This window comes from Pleurodeles waltl, chromosome 6 (genome assembly GCF_031143425.1).
Source record: "Pleurodeles waltl isolate 20211129_DDA chromosome 6, aPleWal1.hap1.20221129, whole genome shotgun sequence".
NCBI classification, from domain to species: Eukaryota; Metazoa; Chordata; class Amphibia; order Caudata; family Salamandridae; genus Pleurodeles; species Pleurodeles waltl.
This window is the reverse complement of record NC_090445.1, coordinates 296,412,058-296,439,188: the sequence shown is the minus strand read 5'-3', so window position 1 is coordinate 296,439,188 and position 27,131 is coordinate 296,412,058. Positions and strand designations below refer to the sequence as shown.

The window sequence follows — 27,131 nt, the reverse complement described above, 5'->3', positions numbered from 1 at the left end:
AAGAGAAATAAGAGGGAAGAGGGTATCTCGATAATGCAAGCTGCCATGCAGTTTAAAGATGATGAAGAAGAACAGATGAATGAGCAGTTGCACCGGCAACGTAAATTGGTGACCGATAAATGTTATCCAGTTCTTCCGCTTCTTCAGCAAGATGCAGCAAAAGAACTTGAGAAAGATCCTTTAATGTCACACTTGTTGAGTTCGCCACCCCCTTATGCGCAGAATGCTACAGCACCTCCGCAACCTTTAGCTGTGCAACCTCCGGTTATTGTGCCTCAGGTTCTTCCACAGCCGCCAGCTCCTTTTCAGTTGGCTCCTACTACTATGGCGCAGCCCCTTCAAGGGCCGCCGACTTCGCTACCTGCTCCATCTGTACCTCCTGCGACTTTATGTACTACATCGACTGCCTCTTCTGGTGTTTTTCCTGATACTGCCTCTGCGTCTGCTTCTGCGTCTGCCTTGCCTCCCTCTGTTTTTCCTCCTGTTCTTTCATCAACTTCTCCTTCTGTCTGACAGAGAATGACAGATACTGTTGCCAGCCTTATATTTCCTCTCTTTGGGTCGTCTGGTGTGACCCCAGATTCGGAGCGTAAGCAGTCGCGTAGTCAACTGCCTAATTCTCAAGAGAGAGAAATGTTTGACCATATGGCACGTAAATGGGTTGTTTACCCTTTAAGATACGATGTAGAGTCTGTTCTGGATGTCTTCCGCCAATGGGAAGCACCGAAACAAAGATATGTTTTTGAGAAAATGTGTGCTTTCCTTTGTGAGGAATTGGAAGATAATGATTTGGAAACAAATCCGCCTGATTTGTACTGTGTACAGTTTGAGTTTGCAAAGGGCACGATTATGGGTTCGGATTTTGAGACAGCAGTTGCGAAGTTGTTGTCCTTTAGGAATAAGGATCCTTCTCAGTCATTGTTCCAACATGACTCCTCTGTTAAAAAAAAGGTGCAACAGTACCCAATGAGAGAAGTCCCTCCGGTATGGAAGGACGCTGTTGCGGCTGATGTTGCTAATCAAATTGATGCTATCCCAGCTCATTTTCAGCGTGTTTGGGTACATGTTCCGTGGAAGCGAGCTGAAGTTTTAACCCTTAAGCAGACTTTGCCTGATCCCCGTAAAAACCCTGCAGGGTATTATAAGGAATTATCACAGACTGCAGACTCATGCATTATGAATTTAGCCGACATAGACATGTTATTTGGGAATGTTGTTCCACAGCCTTTGTGGGGATTGATTCGCCATACAGATCATGCACAAGAGTTAGGTGACTCATGGGCTAATATTAGTGCTGCAAATAATAGACAAGTTGGTGGTGCCAAGCCTGAGCCTTTGGTAGCAGAACTGCCTGCTAGGATCATTACTTACATGAAGACTTTAATGCCTGCGATGCATGTGAATTGGGATAAATTGTCTGCGTGTAAGCAGAAGAAAGATGAAACAGTGTCTGATTTCTTCACCAGGTTTGAGGAAACATTTATCGACCACGGTGGTCAAGATATGAGTACAGAAGGTGGTCAACGGTTGTTCGTCGACAAGTTTGTGCATAATTTGCTTGCAGAGCTGTGTAAGAAATTGAAGGATTCAGAGAGTTCTTGGGCCGTTTCCTCTTCAGCACAAATATTGGCTACTGCACAGTACTACGAAAATAGGGATAAAGATGAGAAGGATAGAGCAGACAAGAAAACTAAAGAATTAAAGACGAAGGTTCTTTTACAACAGGCGTATCCGCCACGTGGTGGTCAGAGTAACTATCAGCAACCTCAACAGTTCCAGAGAAACTCGCAAAGGTTCGAGTTTTCTCAACCACGTGTTCCTGTAGGTCCCAATCAGTGTTCATATTGTAAAGAAGAGGGTCATTTCAAGTATAGTTGTCCTATTTTGTTACAGCGTAAGAATGGTGCTTCTGGCGCAAGAGGTCGAGGTGTTCAACAAGCTCCTAGAGGTAGAGGACGTGGAAGTTTTCCCCAGAACACGCGTTCCTTTCCGTCTCAAAACTCAATGAATAGTTTTGAACAGCAACATAACGCGTCTGGTAGGACGGCTCAGTACTATGCTGACAACTACTATGCAGAAGATGAGAACTTGGAAGGTAATATGTGCTAGGACAGCCATAGACGAAGAGAGGGAGTTTTTTTAGTTCCAGTGGATCAGAATGGACCTTATGTTAAGGTGATTACCTCAGGTGTGTCAGAGCCTTTTCTGTTGGATACTGGTGCTACAAAGAGTTCTATTATGCACTCAAAACTCCCTGGCGCACCTTTGTCTGGCGAGATGAATGTTTCAGTAGGTTTTTCTGGCGCCCCGGTTAGAAACCCGATTTCTAGTCCTATGTCCCTTTCTGTTGGACCTTGTTAATTGGAAGCACCCCTTATTCTGACGACAGGTTGTGGTGAAAACTTGTTAGGATTGGATTTGTTGAAAAGATTGTATGCGACATTGTATTGTTCTCCTTCGGGAGTACAACTTACACTGGGTAGGAAAATGGTCTCTCCAATGTATTTGTCGAAGGATAAACTTCCAACCGAATTGTCGTTTCTTCCTGATATCATTTGGGCTACTGGTCCTAATGACGTGGGTCTGTTGGAAATACCGCCTTATGTTGTGACATTGAAAGCCAATGTTAAATTACCACGCATTCAACAATACAAGATCTCTAGTGAAGGTGAAAAGGCGTTGCTAGCGATCATTTATGATTTAATTGAAAAAGATGTAATTGAAGAGACAAGAGGCAACGTTTGTAATAGTCCTGTTCTGCCTGTTTTGAAACGTACTGGCCCCTCTAAGCCACCTGTTTACAGGCTCGTGATTGATCTTAGAGAGGTAAATAAAATAGTTGTGCCACAGTTTCCAGTTGTTCCTGATATCACTGCCATATTGACTATGATTCCAGCTTCCGCCACCTGGTTCTCGGTGATTGACTTAAAGAATGCTTTCTTCAGCATCCCGATTGCAAAGGAGAGCAGGGATATTTTTGGCTTCAGTTTAGGAGGCCGACGTTTCCGCTTCAAACGCGCTCCACAAGGCTACTGTGAAAGTCAATCAATATATAGTCAGGCTTTAAAAACACAGCTTGATGCAATTGTTTTACCTGACGGCGCTACCCTTATTCAGTACATTGATGATTTGCTAGTCGCTACAGATACTGAAGAGATTTGTAAAGAAGCCACCTTGTTGTTGTTGCGTCATTTGTCTGATTTACATCACAAAGTGTCCCTTTCAAAACTGCAATATTGTCGACAAGAAGTGACCTACTTAGGTCATCTCTTATCGAAGGAGGGAAGGAAACTGACCTCAGAAAGAATTCAGGCAATTGCAAAATTGAGTGTGCCAAAGACACAGAGAGAAGTACGTGCTTTCTTGGGCATTACATCATTCTGCAGACAATGGATACCGAATTTTTCTTTGCTGGCCAAACCTTTGGTAGCATTGACCTATAGAGATACACCAAACCCTGTTCCGTGGTCTGAAGATTGTCAGAAAAGTTTTTCCGAATTGCGTAATGCATTGTGTTCGGCTCCTGTGTTGGGTACCCCCGACTACAGTAAGCCCTTTACACTGTATGTCCATGAGAAAGAGGGTTGTGCATTGTCAGTGCTGACACAGTCTTTTGGAGACAAGCAGCGCCCATGCGCATATTTTTCGTCGACTTTGGATCCGGTAGCTAAAGCATTGCTGAGTTGCTTGAGAGCCACAGCGGCAGCAGCTGTTTCTATTCGACAGTCTGCTGGGTTAGTGATGAATAATATGTTGATTGTGATGGTTCCACATGCAGTGGACACGTTGTTAAACAGGACCAAGACACAGCATTTAACTAGTGCTCGATTGTCAGGTTACGAGTTGACACTGTTAGCGAGTCATGTGCACATAAAGAGGTGCAATACGTTGAATCCAGCCACGTTATTGCCAATTTCAGTAGAAACAGATGATGTTGAACAACATGATTGTTTTCTTAGGACAGAAGAAGAAACGAAAGGGAGAGTAGATCTTAAAGATACTCCTCTTGTAGAGTGTGATGGTACCTTATGGGTGGATGGTTCATGCTTCAAGCTTCCGAATGGTGATACGACTGCATCATATGCTGTCACAACTTTGCATACGATTGTTGAAGCTGCACGAATACCACATAATTAGGCTCAAGCAGCAGAGCTGATTGCACTTACGAGAGCGTGTGTGTTATCGAAAGGAATGAAAGTGACCATATATACCGACAGCCAGTATGCGTTTGGTGTGGCCCATAATTTTGGACGATTGTGGAAAGAACGTGGGTTCCTGACTTCGCATGGAGCTAAAATTCAGCATGGTGAGTTGGTGAATGAGCTTCTTGAGTCACTGACCTTGCCATTACAAGTTGCGATTGTGAAATGCAGTGCACACAAGAAGGTTACCGATGATGTTTGTTGTGGCAATGCATTTGCTGACGAAATCGCAAAAGAAACAGCAAAAGATGTGATGAATCGAATGTATGTTGCAGGCCCCGCAAGATGGGTTGGTGACGTTGGAATATGTGAAGATACGATAGAGGGTGTGAAGTCTATTCAAGCTGAAGCTTCAGAGAAAGAGTTGAGTGTGTGGAAAGAAAGTACGGGTAAATTGGATGAAAATGGTTGTTGGGTTGACTTGTCAGAACATCAGCGATGGTTGTTACCCGATGCGTATGTGCTTGCAGTGGTGACAATGGCTCATGGAATGGCCCATATCAGTGTGAAAGGGATTTGTAAGTTGTTGGCTCCAGTATGGCAAAATGCTGGAATTCCTAAATGTGCAGAGAAAGTGGTCAAGAATTGCATGGTGTGTCTGAAATACAATCCTGGTAGGGGAACCCCAACTCCAGCTGGTCATTTTGCGCCTCCAACGTATCCGTTCGAGGTTTTGCAGCTAGATTTCAACCACATGGAAAGGTGCAACAATCTGAAATACGTACTCGTTGTTGTTTGTGCTTTTTCAAGATGGGTAAAAGCATATCCCCTAAAAGACAACACTGCCTTATCCACAGGTAAAGCCCTTGTCAAAGAATTCTTCCCTAGGTTTGGAATGCCGCGAATGGTCTGGAGTGATAATGGGAGTGAATTTGTGGGTCGAGTGATGAAAAGAGTATGTGAAGGGCTAGGTATGCAGCAAAAATTCCACGCTGCAAATCACCCCCAATCAGCTGGACTAGTAGAGTGCTATAATGGCACGCTAAAACTGAAGTTGGCAAAAATACAAGCGAGCTCTGGTCTTAAATGGCCTGACGCTCTGCCTCTAGCACTCCTATCAACAAGAATGACTGTGCATTCGCGAGTGGGACTTAGTCCATATGAAATTGTGTTTGGCCGCCCGGCCAACATATGGGGAGTGCCAAGACCAACAAAATTCAGTGAAATCGAACACCCTGTACTGCTTGATTATTTGTATGAATTGACGGCTAAATTGCGTGTTCTACACCAACAGGTTCACGATACTCGGCCTCAGGTCTCTGAAGCTCCAGGACATCTTATCGATCCTGGATCATGGGTACTGGTCAAGAACTTCCAGCGGACAAAGAATGACCAGCCCCGATGGACCGGCCCCTACCTCGTCCTTCTCTCAACAAGATCAGCTGTTCGAGTGGAAGGGAAAAAGAACTGGATCCACGGCGTACACTGCAAGAGAGTCCCTTTTCCTCTACCGTACGACCGGTGGGTCCAGGAGGGGATCGCTGACTCTGAGACTGAGACTGTGCCCCGTTTTTTGCAATTTAGCGATGCACGTGTAAAAGGAACAATTTCTGAACAAGAAAGTGACAATAATTTGCAAGAAGCTGTGCAACCGTCAATTCGATTGAACACTACAGAGCCTGAACTCTTGTTCCAGAACCAGACAGTACTTGGAAAAAGCCGTTATAATTTGAGACCAAGAACTAAGGACAAATAATTTTTTTCCCGTTCCTTTGCTATTTTTTTTAAAGTGCGGCTCTCTCATCTGAGAAACTTTCTTATTTTATTTTTATTTTTTTCTTTTCGAACCACCATCCGGGTTCAGCTGTAGGGTCGTGGTTGCCCAAGTCTTTGGAGTGCAGCTGAAGACGTTAGGTCGACAGTTCTGGTCGGTCTAAGGGAGTTGCCCTAGACTGACAGAAGCATTCCCTAGCATAGAACACCCTACCACCACGAGCAGCAATTAGAGAGGATGGAGTTTTTCAAGAATGAGAGACCTGCCAGACAAATGGACTTTAAAGCCAGAATGTCTATAATAATGACAAAGAAACGATTTTTGATATTATGTATCTTCATGTTGCTTAGTGTAATGACGTTTTTAATAGGATATGTTTTATTCTCTTTTCAAGTGACATTTGCACCCATTACACAGCCCATACCTCCTTCTACTGTTTCCTCGCATTCTTTTCACCCCCTGCCTGAACACGAGTCTGCCAGAAGATTAGAATTTGTCAACAATTCATTCATTCAGCTTCTACACCAACACCAATTAGTAGTGAACACAACTAACTGTTGGGTGTGTGGTCTTATGCCTCATACTACTGATAAAGGTATCCCTTATCTGGTCCTGCCTTTCAGCCATAATGGTTCTGTATGGGCATATAGAACGGTGTTCATATACGCGTATGAAGCCAACCCCCTACGTTCTGTGAAAGATAATCCTAAGAATAGTGCTCTGGCTAAGGGTATAGTAGATATGATTAGGGAAGATATTTCCTATGAGACTATCCCGAGAGATGAGGCACTAGTATATATTGGATGGAACATAACAGGATATGGAGTTACTCTGAGTGGGAACCAGCGAGCAAAGAGATCCTCCCCGATTTGGATTGTACCCCATCAGGGTCACCTATGTCTGCAAGGTAATGGCAAGAATCCCAGAGCTCAGTTAGGGAAAAGTATCTGCACTGAAACATATGTTTTTGCGTCTCAGACTTCTCCTTCGTTCTTAGCAGCTAAGGGTACCTATTTCATCTGCCATAATAGAGCCTATACATGGTTGCCCCCTGACTTCTCAGGCACATGTTTTGTTTTGTTCCTGTTACCTCCCACCTACACGGCCGCGGCAGATTACCATAAGACAAGGATAGTTAGAGGTGTCATAAGTAAAGAAGACACTACAGGACAAGAATTTGGAGATTTCGCAAAGGGTATTCTGCCGTTTTGGGGCCCTATGGTTAACAGCAGGAACATAAGGCATTTGACAAAGGTGGTTGAATCCACGGTAGTTGAAACTGCCGGTGACCTTGGTAATTTGACTGCTGAGCTCCAGTCGGATCGCCTTATGACTCTTCAGAACAGGGTCGCATTAGACGTCATACTTGCAGACCGAGGTGGGGTATGTAAAGTGATCCAATCAAGTTGCTGTGTTTTCATCCCAGATAATGCTCCGACAGTCTACCAGGCCATTTCCAAACTGCATAAGATCTCCGAATCTATTCACGTGGATAAAGGAGATTGGTTATTGATGGGGTGGTTCTGGGAGCTGATATCCGCCTGGGGATGGAAGACTCTGGTAGTCATTGGGATGATCTTAGCCATTCTTTTCCTGTCCTGTCTGTGTGTACAGTGTGCTCCTGCAATATGTGGCCTCTGTGCTACATCGTGTGTAAGGAAACCTGTATCAAGGGATGAGCTAAGTAATAGGATGATGCTACAGCAACATCTCAACGAATTTATGAATATAGACCTGGACTCAGATTAGCGTGAGTATAGGTTATTGCCTATGTAAGGGCAAAAGGAGGGTCTGTGGTACTGAAAATTCTGGACCCGTGTTATAAACGTCGTCGTATCACAACGATTTTGGTATCAGCAGACCGGGAATGATTAGAATAGTATGCACAAGCATTGTATTCATATTCGGGTAACGAAATCACCCGAATATAAGAGTTTCCGTCTTGAATCCTCGTGTTCCATTTAAACGACAGCCATTTTATGATTGCTCTCACATAGGCCAATGTCTAATGCTGAAAACAAGTCTGAAGGACACGTACATCTTTGCTGACTCCTCTGTGACCTGGGCAAGCTGACTCCACTGCCTGAAGCCAAACCTGTTCGGCCAGTTTCTTTCCCAGTGGCCGAATTAGATTAGTATCAAGGCACAACACATCATAAACCTTTCATCACACACAAACCATGCCTAATCTTACACACACCTGTCCCTGTTTCTTTCTTTATGACTTGCTTTACAAGGAGGAGGTGCCCGTTTATATTGGGGGTCCGTCGATATCTGATGAAAGTACTAAGCCTTGCCGGGTAATTGATTGAGGGCTGGACAAACTGGAATATGGGCTTGTCATCATAAACCTGCTATTTCTTTGTAGTGAAAATATGTGAATGGTCAACTGTAAAATAAGGAATGTTTGCCTAAAGCATAATATTTTGTATAAAAGAGAAGGTTAGCTTTGCAAGAGGAGCAGTCTCCTGAGAATATACACGTGTTGTACTTCTAGGATACCTGTTACTGGCTGCAGCCAATAAACAATATCTTTGACTTCACCAAGAAGACTCTGTGTTTCTGTAGTCTGAAACAGGAAGGACTAGAAGTCTTAGGGTGTGTTCCCTGGCACCACTGGGTTCTGAAAAACCCAGTACTTCACATTCATCAGTACAGTTGAGGCTTTATAAAGCCTTACATCTTTGGCATACACCATATTCTGTTTCAACAATGCTAGACATGGGCCTCGTCTTTTCATTCACATATTTCATAACAATGCCGTTGTTGTTTACTAGATCAGCGGAATACAGATTTAAACGTCATACCTTCAGACATTTTACTAACGAAATATATACAATGCTCCCCACATGTGATGGCTAGAGAATCCACACAGTTTGTTATACACAACCATTTGTGATGCTTTTTTTACATACTTGAATATCGGTTTTGTATAAATGTCATGCTCGGGGAATTCCGCTAAACTGTCAAACACTATAACCTTGTCTACATCAAGAAACATTGCAGCCCAGTGTGTACCACCCTTGTAATGGAGGTCAGTGTTAAAGACGAGGGTGAGGGGTCTTTCTGGGCCTATCTTTTCAGGTAACCCATCGCTAGGAAACACACCTAAAAAGTATTTCTTAGCGTATTTATGTCTACTTAAGAAGTCCCGTATCTCAGTAGTGTCCATTTTACAAGCTTTTAATGATAGTCAAACGTAAGTTGACGGGCGTAATTGACCTGAATAACGCTGTCAAATACCGAGAATACAACCATTTCACATTGGTCGCCAAGGCCTGTGTAAAACGTATTTCAGCTTTTAGATTTCCGTTTTTTGATCAGGTTGTAGTGGTCACCGTCTTCCATTTCAGGAGTCAGGTCGAATGCAAACATCGTGTAGCCAGCCGCATATCCCTCTCTTTAAACAACGACTCCCGAGTCCCGCAGATGTTTCCCCGTTATTGAGGCCAGACCGAGATATTCCCGGACAAAATTGGATGTTCCAAAATTCGGCATGAACGGTTTTGCGGGTATCACAGCTCCCTCGTGCACTAAAGCTGCGTAGTTGATGTCGTAGTGTTTGAAGTTGAAAGGGTTAGAGTTGTAGAGCCCACTAAAAGCTGTATTGTCCACAAGCCCTATGATGATGATTTTCGGTAATTGCCCCAGAAATAGATTCTGCTGCTGCGTTAATCTACTACCTGCAGGGATGCTGAATATCTTCAGAGCAACTCTTTCAATGGCGTATTTAGTGTTCGATAATTGTAAAGCTTCTGCATGGGCTAGTCTGACGCTCGGGGACACTTTCACCCTCTTTACAAACAGGCTAGCGGACAATATAACCAGTTTATACTGCTCTGCATCGCCGCTGATGAAACAGAAAGCGTCCTTGTTACGATTGAGTTTGATCTTGAGATCTATACCGTTGACTAGCAGCTTGTCTTGGAAGAAAAGGTCTGAATGTACACGCCCCAGGAGATCAAACTGCCTACTGCCGGCGGCGAAGCTGGCTCTTTTTTTAAAACCCTCATTGCCCCCGTCCAAAGCTGTGTTCTCAAAATGCGCTTCGGTGTCTTTGTAGAAGAGTCCCGCTGAAAGTTGTGTGTCCAAGGCGTCGCGACTGTCATTTAGAATACTCTCTATGTATGCCCTGTAGGCATACATGTTATCACTCTGCGTGACGAGTCGATCGCCAAGGTTAATGTCCACCTGATTAAACATGGTTGCGATGGGGTAGGCGATCAGGGCTACTCTAGCATCATCCTCGATGTCGGCACCATTTGCTTTGGTTATTTTACAGACGAGGTGTAGAAGAGAGTTGTTGAGGTCCAGATACATATCGGTGGTCGCTGACACATAAAACTTTATCGGTGCAAGCGGCGTCAAAGCTGCCATAGGTGATACTTCCATGAAAAAACTGTTCTTGATGCTAGTCTGTGTGGGTTTGAGAGAAAACAGATCTAACTCTGATTTGGCGCATTCACCCGAGGCACAGTGTACGAAGGCCATGTTAGCTGATTTAAAAAATGTTCACAGTAGAATGTGTTCTCTTCCTCTTGGAAGATCTCTTCCGTCTTACGGCTTTTCTTTTGTGTTGGCCTTTTGAAGAAGTCCGCCGCTTTTTATAGGGCATTGGCAGCCCCCTACGCCTCGAGGCCCTTTGCTTCCTTTTAACACCAGCATGCGCATTGTACATCAATCCCGCTGCTTCTTGGGGCTGTCTGTTCATGCGTTCAGCGACAGCCGACGTTACAGAGCCCACGACGTCCTGGGCTATGTTCGTAGTAGCCGCTTTAACAGCGGTTTTGCAATTTCGAACCCTCTTCTCAAAAAGGGCATGGCACGCCTAAACAAACTCCGAAAAGAAGCCCCCCAGGCCGGCCCCGTACATAACAGGAGCTACTTGAAAGTAGGGCGGGGGACCTCCATAGCCGGCCTGAACTCTATAATAGTCCCTGTACATCGAGGGATCCCCGTATGTTTTCATGATGACCATCGCAACTGCCTAATATTCACTGTCGCGGCGCGGCCTTACATGAAGCTTAACAATAACTTTCCTGTATTTAAAGGCCACCGGCTCCGACTGGTCGTCGTAGACCATGATGGTTATAGTGTCAGAATGGTTTTTAGAAATTGCCAGATATTCGAGTTTGTGATGTTGCTTGTTAACCATTGTGTTATTTTCACCCTTCACAGGGATCCATCTCAACAGTGGCGAATAACTATCCCGACCCGCTCTGGTTCTACGATGTTGCTATACATGTAGAGTGTATAAAACCCCCCGTTAATATCGTGGCATGTAGGGTTACCGGTACAGGTAAACACTGTACTGAACTCCGGGGCTTTAGGAAACACTTTTCTTCTAACGTTAACCAGCACCAGATGTATATTCGCATACGTCTCGAGGCTGCCTATAGATCTGTTGATGGTGTTGACCACCGAAGAAACGGTTGGGTAGTAGCCATGAGGAAATCCTGTGTGGATGCTCAGAGGGTCCTGCTCACGCTTTATACTAAATTTAGCCTCTAGCTTTGTAAATGTATTCCACATTCTAGGGTATTGTATCTCTGTTAGGGCCACCTCCCATGACCCTTTCAAGTCCACAGGTTTCGCCAGTTTCACCCTATAGTTAGAAATCTGATTGCTGGGGAACATGTCCTTTGAAGCGTTGGATGGCAGCGTAATATAAAAAGGTGAGTTCTCCATCTCGGTGCTTACAGCTTGACCTCACACACCGTGCAGCGAGCTGGCCAAAACCCAACTGTTAAATTTCTCAGACCATCTGCGCCATTTGACCAGCGCCTGTCTCTGAGCTCCGGTGCCTTGCCTTTTCAGAACCTTTTCAACCCTGTACACCTGGTTCGGATCATTGGGCACCTTCTGTACCTCTTCGGTGTAAAAGGCGCCTGCTACCTTTTCCCCGTCGTAGTCCTTTACCCTGTAAATATATACCCCTTCTTTAAGCCCAACACTTTCCATTATGAATATCTCATCGCTGAATGTCTGTTGGTAGCCTTTGGTGAAGACACCCTTCAACTTTGAAACTCTGACATGGTCCCCTTCTTTTAAAGCTGGTTTCTTGAACTTCGACGCGAGCCGACTCCCGTACACAGTTCTCCACACCATTAACGAATTATCACTCGTTACCTCCGAGGGGGACATTTTGATTGTCCTATGATAACTGGTGTTATAAACATCTATAAATGCCTGTAGAATATCCACGTATCTGTAGGTATTGTTGGCTGTGAAATATCGCCACATCTTTGATTTTAAAGTTCTGTTAAAATGCTCTACAATGCTGCTTTTACCTCTGTGTGCGTTAGAAAATGTTGAACAGCGTGTTGCTTTAATAATTTCTGAAAAGATTTGTTTACATGCCCTCTAGCGAAGATGTCTTTAAAAGCGACGGTGACGCTGGTACCACTTTTATCGTTTAGCGCCTCTGCATAGGCGTACTTGGACAAGAGGTCTATGACTGTTAATATATACATGGTGCCGTTGTTATGTTTTGCTAGATCTTGAAGACTGATTATGTCAGCCTGCCACTGATAATCTAGCTGCGCACTAACAACGGTTGCCCTCCTCTTAAAACGTCTCCTGGCAGGTTTGTGTAGTGAATAGGCTTCTTCCCCAGTTAACCAAGTCTTCACCCCGGCTCTGTTTACAGATTCATTTTCAACGCGATCCCTTCTAAATAGAACTTCAGAGCCGCCGTAGCTCCCAACCCCTAGTGTATCATAATAAAACTTCCTTAAAGCAGCCCCCGTCATGCTGGTACCCTCCGCACCCATGAAATGAAAGACATATGTTTTGTGTAAGGTCATTTTATTAAACATAAAAAGGTAATAAGTGAATTGGAACATCCTAGACAACGTGTATTTGACATTTTGCGGTATATAGCTTATAACTGTCAAAGCGACGGAACACAGAGGCCTTTTGCCGATGTATACATAGTACGAGACATGTTACACATATTACTCAACACAATTCCTTTTACCATGTCTCAGCGTCACAAACCTTTATATTTTTATAGCTATACTCTCAATAGCTCTAGACATGACTTCCCGCTCCCCCCGCCTATAACTCTGGACGCTCAGGATACTGACAGCATTCAACAGTTCATACAGTTCTAGGTCGGACAATACCGAACCTTTATTTGTGAAATAATCTTCAGTCATGATCTCCAAAGCCCTGTGTAGTCCTGTCAGTGGCTAAAGTCTTAACCCTCGAGCCTGATCTTTGTCAGAGCGCCGGTATTTATCTGCTACTGGTAGACGAGTGTTGACACACCATTTGGCGATACACACAGGGCTGATGCACTGCCACAAGGCCGAAGGTTCCGAAATGTTCAGATACCGTAGAGTCATAGGGTGTATTTCAGCTATTCTTTCTTTAACCAGCACGTATATCAATCTCCCAATACAGATGTAGCCAGGTTGTAACTCATAGACATCTTGCCCTGCGACACTCTGATACACGTCCTAAAAGTGAGTAAGTGTGGAGCGTTAAGTACCACAGTTATGGTTTGCTTTTTAAAACAACTTTTGCGGGGATAAAGACTTCATCCTTCTGTTTTTATAATAAATGTCACACATTCGTCTTTCTATGACCCTTTCTATCAGTCGTTTGTCAAAATAGGGACATAGACCCTGCATACGTTCGAGTTTTGAGCATGGCTCAGCAGCGTATCGTATCTCATTGACAGCAGTTGCCAAGATCTTGACCATATCAATGTGGACACCCTTCTTCACAGCTGACAGCCCGTACACCACTTTCAACAACTTATAAACCCTATGGGGGTCTAACCGGTTACAAATGTGGCGAATTGTTCTCACATTGTACGATTCGTATAGACAGTTGTGAGCCTCCTGCTGAGGTTCGTTAATTTTATGCCCATAACACATGTCATAATAGTCCCGTTTAACACACGTGTTCACAACGGCCGCCGCAAAACCTTTAACTGGCCATATGGCGTCATAGGGTACACCCGGAGTTTCCTTTTCAAAATCGGGGCTATTGTAGGTGCAAACACATTTCTTACGCGGCTCTTTGTTCTGGCTTGTAATACTTTCACACTGTCTGGAACAGCATAGGCAGTAAAAATTTACATTGTTAACCTTTGGCGAAGACCACGCTAGAGCCTCTCTTTCTGCACTTGTTTTCTACAGTTCAAACAGAAAGCAAAAGACAAATTATTAGTTAAAAAGTAGGATGACAGCGTATACTTGCAAATTGTCTATAGAGTTTTACTAACCTCAGCATTACCACTACACTCGGTGGCTGCTCTGAAATCTTGCGATTCACAGAGGTCCATTGGGGTCAAAGCATTGCCGGAGTTTACACGGCCCGGCTGTACATCGACAGCCTCAGGATCTGGGTCCTCCTGGAAACCCATGTCTTCATAGACGGGCGAATACGGTGGTGATACACATTCTTCAGCAGTTGACTGCATCACTTAAACCATCTTTCGAGGTTTCGCTGTCGCTGCTATCTCCCTTAATAGAGGATATCAGTTGCAGCAGATCCTTAAGATGGAGCTTTTCAAGCCGCTGGCAAAGTTCCTCTTGAAAACCCGTAACATCGGTATCCCTGTCATCAGGGGCAGCCTGTTGTGCATTCTCATCCATTGTAAGAGGTGTTACGGTCCGGTAATATCTACCAATAGTGTTCAGGGCCCCTGAGGAGGTGGATTTTCTGGCGAGCGGATTGTATCTCTTCATGGCGCCTTGACAAGCTGTTTCAGCAATGGTTCACGGTTTGGCAGACGGCTCTAACCAGCTCCTTATATGCCACAGTTAAAAAAAGGGCGGGCTCTACTCTACAACACCACGAGGGCACAGACCACGTGACACACCCTACACACATGGCACTTCCGGAGAGGGCTCTCAGGGAAACAGGAAGTCCCAGTCACGGAAATGATGTCACTTCCGGGGAGGGATAGCTGTCACTTTTAATATGGTGATTAAAGGTATCCCTTCCTACTACTCCTCAGGCTCCACTTGTCAGCACGCACCATTCTCCAAATAAGCTTCAATATCGGCAAAGCCATCCCCGCTAGCTATCATAATGAATAAACAGTTTTAAAACCAGCAGGCCTACTACCACACACTGACATTATGCTTGTCTTTGACACTGCAAAGCGCTCTGCTGCCTTTTGGCTAGGTTCAAGCTGTAAAAATACTGCATACATAGGAAACCCCCACCCCACCTACTTGGTTGACAAGCTCACCACCTCTGATGGCTGGCTTTCTGCATACCCACAGAAGGGTGCAGTTGTGAGATCGAGAAATGCAAAAAATAAAAATGAAAACAAATCACGAAGGTAAAAGTTCTTCCACATATGTGTACTAAGGACGTGTCCATATCCATGAGGATAGCCCCTTCTTCAGCTCCAGTTAGTGGAATACCTAAATGCTTGGCTCTTTCGTGAACAAAACATCACGATACAGTGAGAGTCTTCAAATCATCTACCCATCTACCCATCACATGTTGACTACGTCTTTCAGCTAGTTTTGTGAAATAACTATATCACAAACATACGTATGATCACACCAATCTGGAAACAATTGTTCACCATTTGATTAAAGAAATACGTTTTGCAAAGACCTAGGAAAAAACAAAACTCCACTCGACTCCACGAGTACATGGGCATCACAGGGTTTGGCGCTGTAAAAATGCGTCTATCTTATCATCAATCAGCTATACTGAAGTGCTTATTATACAGTTCTATATGTCAATCATGCATCGTGAAGTAGCTAATATACAGCTATATATGACAATCATGCAGCAGATAGGTTAAGTGCCAGATAATTGCAGATAGTAAAGAACAGCTGACACGGCTTTCTATACCATCATCTGTTTCAGTCAGGAGAATTCGCATGTTTGATAACTCGTTTAATGAAATTTCACTGAACATTGCATACTTTCTCAACACAGTGACAATTCCAAATGTAATTCAATAGGTAAAGTGCCTTAACTCTGCTGGGCTGCTAGAGCTCGCTACTCACATCAGTGGGAGCTCCAGGGAAGCTGCAGAGAAGTCGGTGAGCTCCACCAGCGGTGGTGAACACGGGGGAGGCGTAAGGGCGACGGTGTGTAGGGGGTGTTCACCTCTCTCAGAAAGAGCAGGAAGATAGGCAGCTACAGCACCAGAGCTTTGGTCTACTGTAAGAGGCGTTTGGTGATCCGCCGGGAATAGGTGATTGTACGAGCCTCAGGTCACGCGGATACATTTAGACGTGTTTGAGGTGCGCTAGACCCCCGATGAGCGAGTGAAACTGTGAACTGGTTTAAAAAGACTGCTACAGCAACATTGGAAGAGCTGAAGTGCATTTTAAAAGGCGGCGGGAGGCGCGCTGCTGCTACAGTGTGACTGTGCACAACTCAGTACAGCACCATGGACAGAGCGGACGTCCACTGTGAGAGACGTGTGGGATGGGAACACACAGATACAGTCACACGGACAGTGTCGAGGTGCATTAGAAGGAGCTATACATCCGATGAGAAAGTGGGACTGTGAATTACTAAAACTGCTAAAGCACCATAGACAGGGCTGAGGGGCGCTGTAAGAGGCGAGAGGTGATCGGCTGAGACTAAGAGACTGCCTCGCTCAGAAAAGGTAGCTGCAGTACCACGCACAGAGATGAGGTGATTAGAAGATAGACGAGATCGCTAATAATTGGGAAAGGATGTCCGCTAAAGCCTTCAAGTTTGCCTGCGCGGACAGCGGTTTGGTCTGACAGGTTCAATGTACCCTTAACTGCGAAGCTTGTGCGATGACGCAGAACTAGCCCTTTTTCAAGGCTCACGAGATGATAATGCTGTTGAAAACAGGAGGCGGGAGCTTGCTAAGGGTTCTAATTTATGTATCCATTCAAAAAATGCATTTGAAATTATTGTTCTTACCCGTCTGATGGCCGCTAACAACAGCAGTAGCTGGACAAAGTACCGCGTTCTGCGGAGAGACTCCTGGTGCCTCCTCGTTTCTGGCTGGGACTCCTCGCGCCATAGCTCCATGCTGGGCACTAGGTCAATAGACAAAGTTCATTCCACTTCCTGAGGGCACTTTCTCTAGAGTCCACAGCTGGGGTCTAATTGTGCGCAGGGTCAGGGAGCAGTGGCACTCACCCCGGATCTTCTCTTCAACTTGTTACAATCCGATGTGGTCCTTTTGTATTTCCAATGGTCTCTAAGTGAGCTCATTCATCCTGGGAGTTGAAACAAGAAATATCGAATTCTAAATTACTTCAAGCTCTCTCTGCTGCTTCTGTAGCACTCCTCGGTGTTATGACAGCACAATGACAGGCTGTCTGTCACAGAGAGCTGCAGAACCCCATTAATAGTGCAAACTCCTCCCATTCCTGAGGTATGGGTGTCTCTAAGTGGCCGTCAATGGCACTTGGACCCGCCCATTCTCTCCCCGCCCACCTACGTAGCCAACATCTACCCCACAAAGTGACCCGGACGCTTTCACAACAGGTGTTAACATCAGACAGTTCTGCTATCGATGTTGTCCTTCCTTTGCCCCTCCCAGGCCCCAAGCCTTCGCCTCTTTCCCATCTGATCGCCCAGCTCATCAACAATCTCCTCTGCCTCCCAGACACATCTCTTGCGATTTTCTTCTTAAATTTTCTACCATGCATTCTCCTATTCTACATCCCCACGTGTGCACCCAGCTTCGTAGCTGGTGCCTGGAGTTCTGACCGAAGAGCGCAGCGTGCGTGGAATAATCAGAGTGTTCTCAATCTGTAGGATCCAGGCGATATCAAAGGAGCAACACCGGCGCCCCTCGAAATTGTATCTGATGAGACATTAGCAAACTCAATTCACATGAGATGAAAAGGCAGGAAAGCAGTAATGAAAAGAGCGTATCTGACAGAGTACAAGGAAAAAACATGAGAGGCCACAGAAAATCAAATAATTGCATTCTTTATATTGAAATATGTCAAACAGAAAACGTACAATTGATAAAATACATGGATCAAAGGTACGTTCTTGTTTTATTGCAAAATATGTGTAACAATACACTTTACTCACATCAACGCGCTTTCGGTCCTGAAGTGTCAATGATAGCTTCAAAGTTGAAAAATACGTTTCCCAACACACTATGTGGAATGAGATACTATACTAATGTTAGTGTATCCTTCTTAGTTTAGCCAATTCTGATTGTCTCAGTAATGCCATCATCTGCACGTACATTTTTTTTTTAGAAACAATGTGGGGACCGTGATAAAAGTTACGAAATGTATAAGGCAAGAAAATAGCATTCTGAAACATGCTAATTTAATGAGCTTCCAAGCTGCAAGTCAATGGATGTAAACATAATCAGAATACTGGATTTTCGATATTATTATATATAGTTTTTAGGGTTTATTGCCCGAATTCTTCAGCCCATCAATCAAAGGGAAACAAAGTACTTACGTAAAGCAAATGTACAATGTCAATGTTTCTTGTAGAGTGTTTGTCTATTACATATCTCAAGCTTTGGACACGAGTCTTGGACTTCTGCAGGAACACAAAGCTGTACACTGTACCTTACACTGCACGTACATTTTGATTAAGGAGGAAGGACGCGAAGGCGAGGTGAGGGCCATACGCAGGGAGCCTCAGAAGCAGCGTGCAGTGGTGCATTCAGGCATGAGGAATCCGCCTGCCCGCACAGCTGACTACTTTACCAGCCTCAACTTGTCAATGAGGAGGACCTGCTGTGCTGGAGGTTTCGGCTTATGGCGTCAGTGCCATTGCAGGTTTGACCACTGAAGGTCGGAACTGCATGCTCTCAGGCGTTTGTCTGGTGTTTGTCCGGCGTTTCCCCTTCTTTCCCTCAAACATGCATGCATTCAATCACCTAGGCACGCAGACATTCTCCCGGGCTTTCAAACGAGACTGTCGCGACCGTGATCTGGACTGGATAAGCTGTAAGCCAGCAGCAAGTAAAGCTAGCAGCCATTCCCGGCTAATGCAACGGGAACCCCCTGTTAAAACTTTCAGCCACAGCTAAGTCCCGAGTTCTGTTTTAGCTTACTCCCTGCTTCAACTCCAGTGCTCCAGTGCCCCAGCGCGGCCTCTCTGCTGTTGTCTGTTAGATTGAAGAGAATAAAAGATCCCATTGGAGCTACACATTTGGATGATTACTTCCTATATGAACTTTGTCTGTTCACGTCCAATTGCAATTTACAAATATTGGACCATTATTGGTTGCAATCTGGGAGCAGTGTGCGCCTGGTCTGGGAGCACGCCATACAGTAATATTTGGGACAAGGGGGAGGTGCAGTTTGAGTATTTGGCTCACTGCTCTGGTTGAACAATATTGGTGTAACATGTCTCCAACATACACATGCCTATCACACAATAAACACCCATCACTGCAGGACAAATGCTAAGCACACAACCACACATGCTGTCCAGACACAACTGGTAGCACAACCACCACATACACAAACCGTACATACACACAAACAAAAGCAGTCAAGACAAAACTAGCCCTAAGAAATGTAAGGCAGATCAAAGATGTAACTTTCTACCCAACAAAAGGTTGGTCCATATATATATATATATATATATATAATACATATATACATTATGAAATGTTAAAATATTGAAGCCAAAGGCCAGTCCAAGCACATATGTGCAACATGCACACATGGCACATGGGAGTGCCACAACTTGACTCGTGACTGCCATGTAACTTCCATAGGTAGTGGTGTTTTTGGTTGTTTTTGCTGTGTCTGCAGGTGGGTGCTGTTTGTGTGTATGCTTGTGGTGGGGCTTGTGGTGCTTGTGTTTATCATCGCTACCCTTGGATGTTGAGGTGGATGCATGCTTGTCTGTCTGTGTGCTTTGGCTAGGTCGGGGAAGAGGGTTTGGGATTGGGAAGAGGAAGGTGGAGAGGGGATGGAAGTCAAAGGGTGACTCGCTGCCATCATTGTGGAGGCCAGAGCCTCTAAGGATCTCTGTAGGACAGCCAGTGCACCGTGAATGCCCTTCAGGAACGCATTACTCTGTTGGACTTGAGTTGCCAGCCCCTGGATGGCATTCACAATGGTCGACCTACCCACAGAGATCAACCTCAAGAGGTCAAAAGCCTCCTCACTGAGCGCAGCAGGGATGACAGGGGCAGAGCTGCTTGCAGCGAAGGAGGTGCCCTCCCTCCCGGGTGAGCAGGCACGGACAACTGGGTGGGAGCTACAGGGAGGGCGGTGGTAGAAAGGGTGGTGGCAGACAAAGATGGTACTGGGATGGTCCCAGAAGGGTCAGCGACTGCCAGGGAGTATCCACTGAAGGAGGCTTCTGATGATGATGAAGTGGAAGATCCCGTCTCCCCAGGCCTATGGGCCACTGGGTCTCCCTCACTGTCCGTGGTATCAGCATTCTGAGTCCCGTGGCCGGCAGCATCCCCACTTGCCTGTGTCATGTCTCCTTCACCTGCAGATGCTGATGCATACCAGCAGAGAGAGAGGGAGGGAGAGGGAGAGGGAGAGAGAGGGTCATCACATTCTTCACATACACAGATAACATGCACAACAGTAGGTATACATCTTCTGGCTAGGCAATCTGTTAGAAATGGGGTAGCTGGTCGGTAGTCAGTTTGCACTCTATCCAAGGAGGGACCCTCACTCTAATCAGGGTAAGGGAGTTACACTCCTGAGACAACTCCTGCTCACCCCCTTGATAGCTTGGCACAAACAGTCAGGCTTATCTCAAAGGCACTGTGTAAAGTATTTGTACCTCAACACACAGTAATACAGTGAAAACACTACAAAATTGACACCACATCAGTTTAGAATACTAGCCAATATTTATCTAAATCAAACAAGACCAAAATGACAAAACTCAAACATACACAAGCAAAGTTATGAATTATTCAAATAAAAGTGTCTTACTCCATAGAAAAAAATGGATGCATTGTTGTTACACAAAGTACCTGGTTTGTGTGAAAAATAAAGCTGCACGAGTGAGCGCACATTGGAAAAGTCAGAGATGAGTGGAATCCTTACTCGCAAATGAGGCTGTGGGTCGTTTCTTCTCCGATTGGGTAGGCAATGTGTCATTTTTCTCTCCCGCGAGAGATTGATGTGTCGATTTCGGACGGGCACCTCGAGTCTAGGAAGGTTCACGTCGATTTTGACACCCAGCGATGTTGCGTGCAAAATCCGGCTGCAGGAGGACAAGAATCCATGATGCGTGGGGTTTGCATCAATTTCAGCTGCTGCAAGTGGGTGTTGCATCATTTTTCCAGCCGCTGTGCAGATGATGCATCGATTTCCCAGCTATGGTGCAGGTGACACATCATTTTTACAGCCGAATTGCAGGTGGTGTGTCAAAACTTTCCCACACTCCTTCTATGCGTGGATTTCAAATTTGGTTCCACCAGCTTCACCATTCAAAGGCCCAGGGACTGGATAGGGCACTACTTAGCAGGTTAGGAATCTCAGAAGAGAGTCCAGGTGCTGGTAGAGGAAGTCTTTGATGGCCCTAAGACTTCAAAACAGGAGGCAAGCTCAGTCCAAGCCCTTGGAGACACTTCACAAGCAGGAATATACCACAAAGTCCAGTCTTTGTCCTCTTTAAGGCAGAAGCAGCTTTCTGCAGCCCAACCCAGCAAAGCAGTCAGGGGTAATAGTCCTCCTCTAGCTCTTCAGCTCTTCTCCTTGACAGAGGTTCTGCTTGATTCCAGAAGTAATCTGAAAATCTGGGGTTTAGAGTCCACTACTTATACCCCTTTCTGCCTTTTAAGTAGGCAAACATCAAAGGAAAGTCTCTGTTGATCCTGCCTTTCCCAGGCCTGGCCCCAAACACACACCAGGGGGTTGGAGACTGCATTGTGTGAGGGCATGCACAGCCCATTCAGGTGTAAGTGTCAGCTCTTCCCTCCAATCTAGCCCAGGTGACCCATCATGAAATGGAGGCTACACCCCAGCTTCCTTTGTCGTCACTGCCTAGTGGAGATTCAAAAACAGACCAACTTTCAGTCTGTCCCAGACAGGGAATACACACGCAGGCAGAGTCACAGAATGGTTTAAACAAGAAAATGCCCACTTTCTAAAAGTGAAATTTTCAAACTGACAACCTAAAAACCAATGTTACCAAAATATGTATTTTTAAATTGTGGGTTCAGAGACCCCAAACTCCACATCTCTATCTGCTCCCAAAGGGAAACTGCACTTAAAAGTAATTTAAAGGCTGTCCCTGTGTGAGTGAGATGGACCTTGTAACAGTGAAAACAGTGAAAGCTGAACAGTATTACACTGCACCCTGCCCATGGGGCTACCTAGGGCCTACCTTAGCAGTGCCTTACATGTATTAAGATGAAAGGTTTGGGCTGACAAGTTGGTACACTTGCCAGCTCGAATTGGCAGTTTAAAACTGCATAACAGACACTGCAGTGGCAGGTCTGAGCCACGTTTACAGGGACCAACAGCCCAAAAATGCATGGGCGAGGCCCACAAACGATACCTGACCACAATCGGAGAGAACACTGCCGGGGAATCAGATAGAAATACTACAGGCACATCAGGGGGAAGGGAAGGGGGGGCACCTCAGCCGGATTACTGCAAAGCCAGATCCACGACTGGGCTCCATGCCCATTGATGTATCCTGGGGAGTGCAAAGCCACAGTCTCTCAAGTCTCTACAGTGGGTGGTTTGCCCACTGTACCATCCTGGGGAGTGCACAGCCACAGTCTCTCAAGTCTCTACAGTGGGTGGTTTGCCCACTGTACCATCCTGGGGAGTGCAAAGCCACAGTCTCTCAAGTCTCTACAGTGGGTGGTTTGCCCACTGTACCATCCTGGGGAGTGCAAAGCCACAGTCTCTCAAGTCTCTACAGTGGGTGGGTTGCCCACTGTACCATCCTGGGGAGTGCTAAGCCACAGTCTCTCAAGTCTCTACAGTGGGTGGTTTGCCCACTGTGCCATCCTGGGGAGTGCAAAGCCACAGTCTCTCAAGTAGATGCATGTCTCTACTGGTACTGGGGGGGACTGGTGCCCAGACTGGATGAGTCTCCCCGTGAAAGGTCGTGTCCTGTCACTGTCCCAGCTGCACATGGGATAAGGATCCCTGACGTTTACAGGGCTACCTATGTGGGTGGCACAATCAGCGCTGCAGGCCTACTAGTAGCATTTGATTCACAGGCCCTGGGCATCTCTAGTGCACATTACTCGGGACTTACTAGTAAATCAAGTATGCCAATCATGGATAAGCCAATTACACATGCAATTTACATAGGGAATAATTGCACTTTAGCATTGGTCAGCAGTGGTAAAGTACCCAGAGTACCAAAACCAGCAAAAACAAAGACTAGCACATAGGGAGCAGAGGCAAAAAAGACAGGGGAGACTACGCCAAGGATGCCAGGTCTAAAACAATATCATTTGGAAAATCACAGATCCCACATCATGTCACAACGTTTTACTTCTATATACTCCTTCATGTCATCTCTCTCACTGACATCACATTCTATGCAAGGTACCACAACTTGAGCCATCCATCAATTCACCAGTAAATCTAAGTCAGCATGCACAACATGCCCTTGCTAAAGTTGAAAATCTGTCCTAATCTTGGTCATATCTCCCTCTTCTCCTAGCACCATTAGGAACAGCAGTTGAGTGAAGACACCAATCAGCACCTGTACAGTCCATGTCCATGAGTCATGTTCCATGCACATAAAGACAACTCTAATCAATAACGACACAGCACGTGCCATTGCCATCACATGGCTAGCTGAACCTTCTGTATATATGATACACAATTGATACTATCCTTGATGAAGACACGACATGTGACAGTCCCATTCAGGTGCCATCAGAATCATGGAATCCATGTATGGGGAACAGCTATACCAATACATGTACCAAATCCTACAGGCTAAGCTGCGGTCATCATCATATGAACACATCACACGAAACATGCACGTAAAGCACTACCAAGCACACATAAGACATCCACTGACAATCACAGAGAGCAGTGTTACAACAACTAAACAAGAGACAGACACTTTGGTGGTCATTACAACCCTGGCGGACGGTGTTAAAGCTGCAGAAATACCGCAAACAGGCCGGCGGACAAAACAAGGGAATTATGACCCTGGCGGAAACCGCCAACAAAGACAGCCACTTTAACACACCGCCCGCCACGGCGGTACAGACAAGCAGCGCAGCGGTCAACGCCAACAGACAGGCGGGAGACAATGTACCGCCCACAGTATTACAACCCGCCAATCCGCCACCTTTTCCGGGGCGGATTCACCGTGGATAAAAACACAGCGGAAACAGCTTTTGCTATGGGAAAACGCTCACCTGAACACATCCCACGAGGAACAAGGACTCCATGGAGCCGGAACTTCAAGTACTCCCTGTCCTTGTGTTTCAACTCCTCTACGACCAACAGCTACGTAGGTGCCGAAGACAACGGTGAGTACTGCACCTACGATACAGGGGCAGGAGGAGGCAAAAGTTAGGGGGACACCCACCAAACACCCCCACCCCCACCCTCGCATATTCCAACATACACACCAATGCATTCACAAAAATCACAGTAACAACCCACAATCCCCCCGGAAGAATGAAAAGACAATGCGAAATTCGGTCAAACATTGTAATCTGCCAATATACATGTCATACAAAAATATACAGATATATATTTGAAAATCAGTCATAATTATATACAATACGAGAAGTAGTGCAGATATGTACATAACAATGTCCGTGCACCAACAGTCCAAAAATGCATGGGCGAGGCCCACAAACGATACCTAACCACAATCGGAGAGAACACTGCCGGGGCATCAGATAGAAATACTACAGGCACCTCAGGGGGAAGGGAAGGGAGGCACCTCAGCCGGATTACTGCAAAGCCAGATCCACAACGGGGCTCCATGCCCATTGATGTATCCTGGGGAGTGCAAAGCCACAGTCTCTCAAGTCTCTACAGTGGGTGGTTTGTCCCCTGTACCATCCTGGGGAGTGCAAAGCCACAGTCTCTCAAGTCTCTACAGTGGGTGGTTTGCCCACTGTACCATCCTGGGGAGTGCAAAGCCACAGTCTCTCAAGTCTCTACAGTGGGTGGGTTGCCCACTGTACCATCCTGGGGAGTGCAAAGCCACAGTCTCTCAAGTCTCTACAGTGGGTGGTTTGCCCACTGTGCCATCCTGGGGAGTGCAAAGCCACAGTCTCTCAAGTAGATGCATGTCTCTACTGGTACTGGGGGGGACTGGTGCCCAGACTGGATGAGTCTCCCCGTGAAAGGTCGTGTCCTGTCACTTTCCCAGCTGCACATGGGATAAGGATGCCTGATGTGGCGGTCCATTCATTCCTACCCGGTGCTTGCCCTGTTCAGTGGTGCTTTGACATGGCGGTCTTTGCCCTGTTCAGCGGTGCTTTGACATGGCAGTCTTTGCCCTGTTCAGCGGTGCTTTGCCATGGCGGTCTTTGCCCTGTTCAGCGGTGCTTTGCGATGGCGGTCTTTGCCCTGTTCAGCGGTGCTTTGACATGGCGGTCTTTGCCCTGTTCAACGGTGCTTTGCCATGGCGGTCTTTTCCCTGTTCAGCGGTGCTTTGCCATGGCGGTCTTTGCCCTGTTCAGCGGTGCTTTGACATGGCGGTCTTTGTTCTGTTCAGCGGTGCTTTGACATGGCGGTCTTTGCCCTGTTCAGCGGTGCTTTGACATGGCGGTCTTTGCCCTGTTCAGCGGTGCTTTGCCATGGCGGTCTTTGCCCTGTTCAGTGGTGCTTCGACATGGCGGTCTTTGCCCTGTTCAGCGGTGCTTTGCCATGGCGGTTCTAATACGGACATTGGTGTGTGGCATGACGTTCTCTACACTGGGCATTGATGTGTGGCATGACGTTCCATCATTGCCCAGCGGGGCTGTGGCAGCCGGGGCCCTTCAGGGCACTGACTCCGGCGGTGTGCGGTGGTCTCCTGACCAGTGACGATACTTGGGCCCTCCAAGGCTGTGACTCTGGTGGTGGTCTCTGGACCAGTGACTATACTTGTGCCCTCCTGGGCTGTGACTCTGGCGGTGGTCTCCTGACCAGTGACAATACTTGGGCCCTCCAGGGCTGTGACTCTCGCGGTGGTCTCTGGACCAGTGACGATACTTGTGCCCTCCTGGGCTGTGACTCTGGCAGTGGTCTCCGGACCAGTGACGATACTTGGGCCCTCCTGGGCTGGGACTCTGGCGGTGGTCTCCGGACCAGTGACGATACGTGGACCCTCCTGGGCTGTGACTCTGGCGGTGGTCTCCGGACCAGTTACGATACTTGGGCCCTCCTGGGCTGTGACTCTGGCGGTGGTCTCCTGACCAGTGACGATACTTGGGCCCTCCTGGGCTGTGACTCTGGCGGTGCTCTCCTGACCAGTGACGATACTTGGGCCCTCCTGGGCTGTGACTCTGGCGGTGGTCTCAGGACCAGTGACGATACTTGGGCCCTCCTGGGCTGTGACTCTGGCGTCTCTGGACCAGTGACGATACTTGGGCCCTCCTGGGCTGTGACTCTGGTGGTGGTCTCTGGACCAGTGACGACGGTGCTGGAGGTTGTGTCTCGACTGCCGGAAATGATGGCGCACTTCTCCGCCGTGACACTCACAACAGGCTGGGCAGACTTCCTCTGGCCCTTCCCCACCTTTGGTGGAGTCACAGCTGACTCTCCAATCCCTTTGGAACCCATGTCAGTTGTTTTCCCACCAGGAGTCTTAACACGGTCCCGTCCTCCACTCTCCAATTTTAGAGCCTTTACAGGGGGTGGGCTGCCAGTGCCTTGGCTCCGAGTCCTACTGCCTGCCCTGGTGGCTGGTGCACTCCACAAACATTGAACAGGCACCACTGATATTGGAGGCTTTTTGGCTGAGGCACTACAATTGGACTGATGAATTGGAGGGGGGTGGGGGCAAAAAGGTCAATTTTACAGAGAGACAGTTTCTGACGAACACTGGGATTGGTAGCTGGAGGGGGTCTGGGAGTGGAGGAAGAGGAGGTGGTTGTCGGAGGTGTCACTTTAGCTGTTTTGGGTGCAGGTACTGGAGGCTGTCGTGAAGTGGATGGATGTTGGGTGAGTGATTGCCGGCGTTTGTGTACTTTGGGAGGGGGCGTCACAGACACACTGGGAGAGGACACAGGGGACGTGTAAATGGCAGTAGAGGTGGTGAGTGCAGATGAGCGGCTTGTGGTGCTGGGTGTCCTGGTGCGATTCATAGTGCCTGTAGATGTGGTGCATGCAGGTGTGTGTGTAGACGAGACT

General features: G+C 46.6%; 1 protein-coding gene across 1 annotated transcript in view; it reads right to left on the bottom strand.

Annotated features, from left to right (window-relative positions):
- Positions 1-17,209, bottom strand: part of LOC138301916 (vasoactive intestinal polypeptide receptor 1-like) — a 1,190,266-nt gene extending 1,173,057 nt beyond the window's left edge. Inside the window, exon 1 of the mRNA XM_069242381.1 lies at positions 16,804-17,209. Coding sequence (XP_069098482.1) covers positions 16,804-16,914 — 111 coding nt within the window. The 5' untranslated portion in view covers positions 16,915-17,209. The remainder of the gene's footprint in view (positions 1-16,803) is intronic.
- Positions 17,210-27,131: the final 9,922 nt, after the last annotated feature.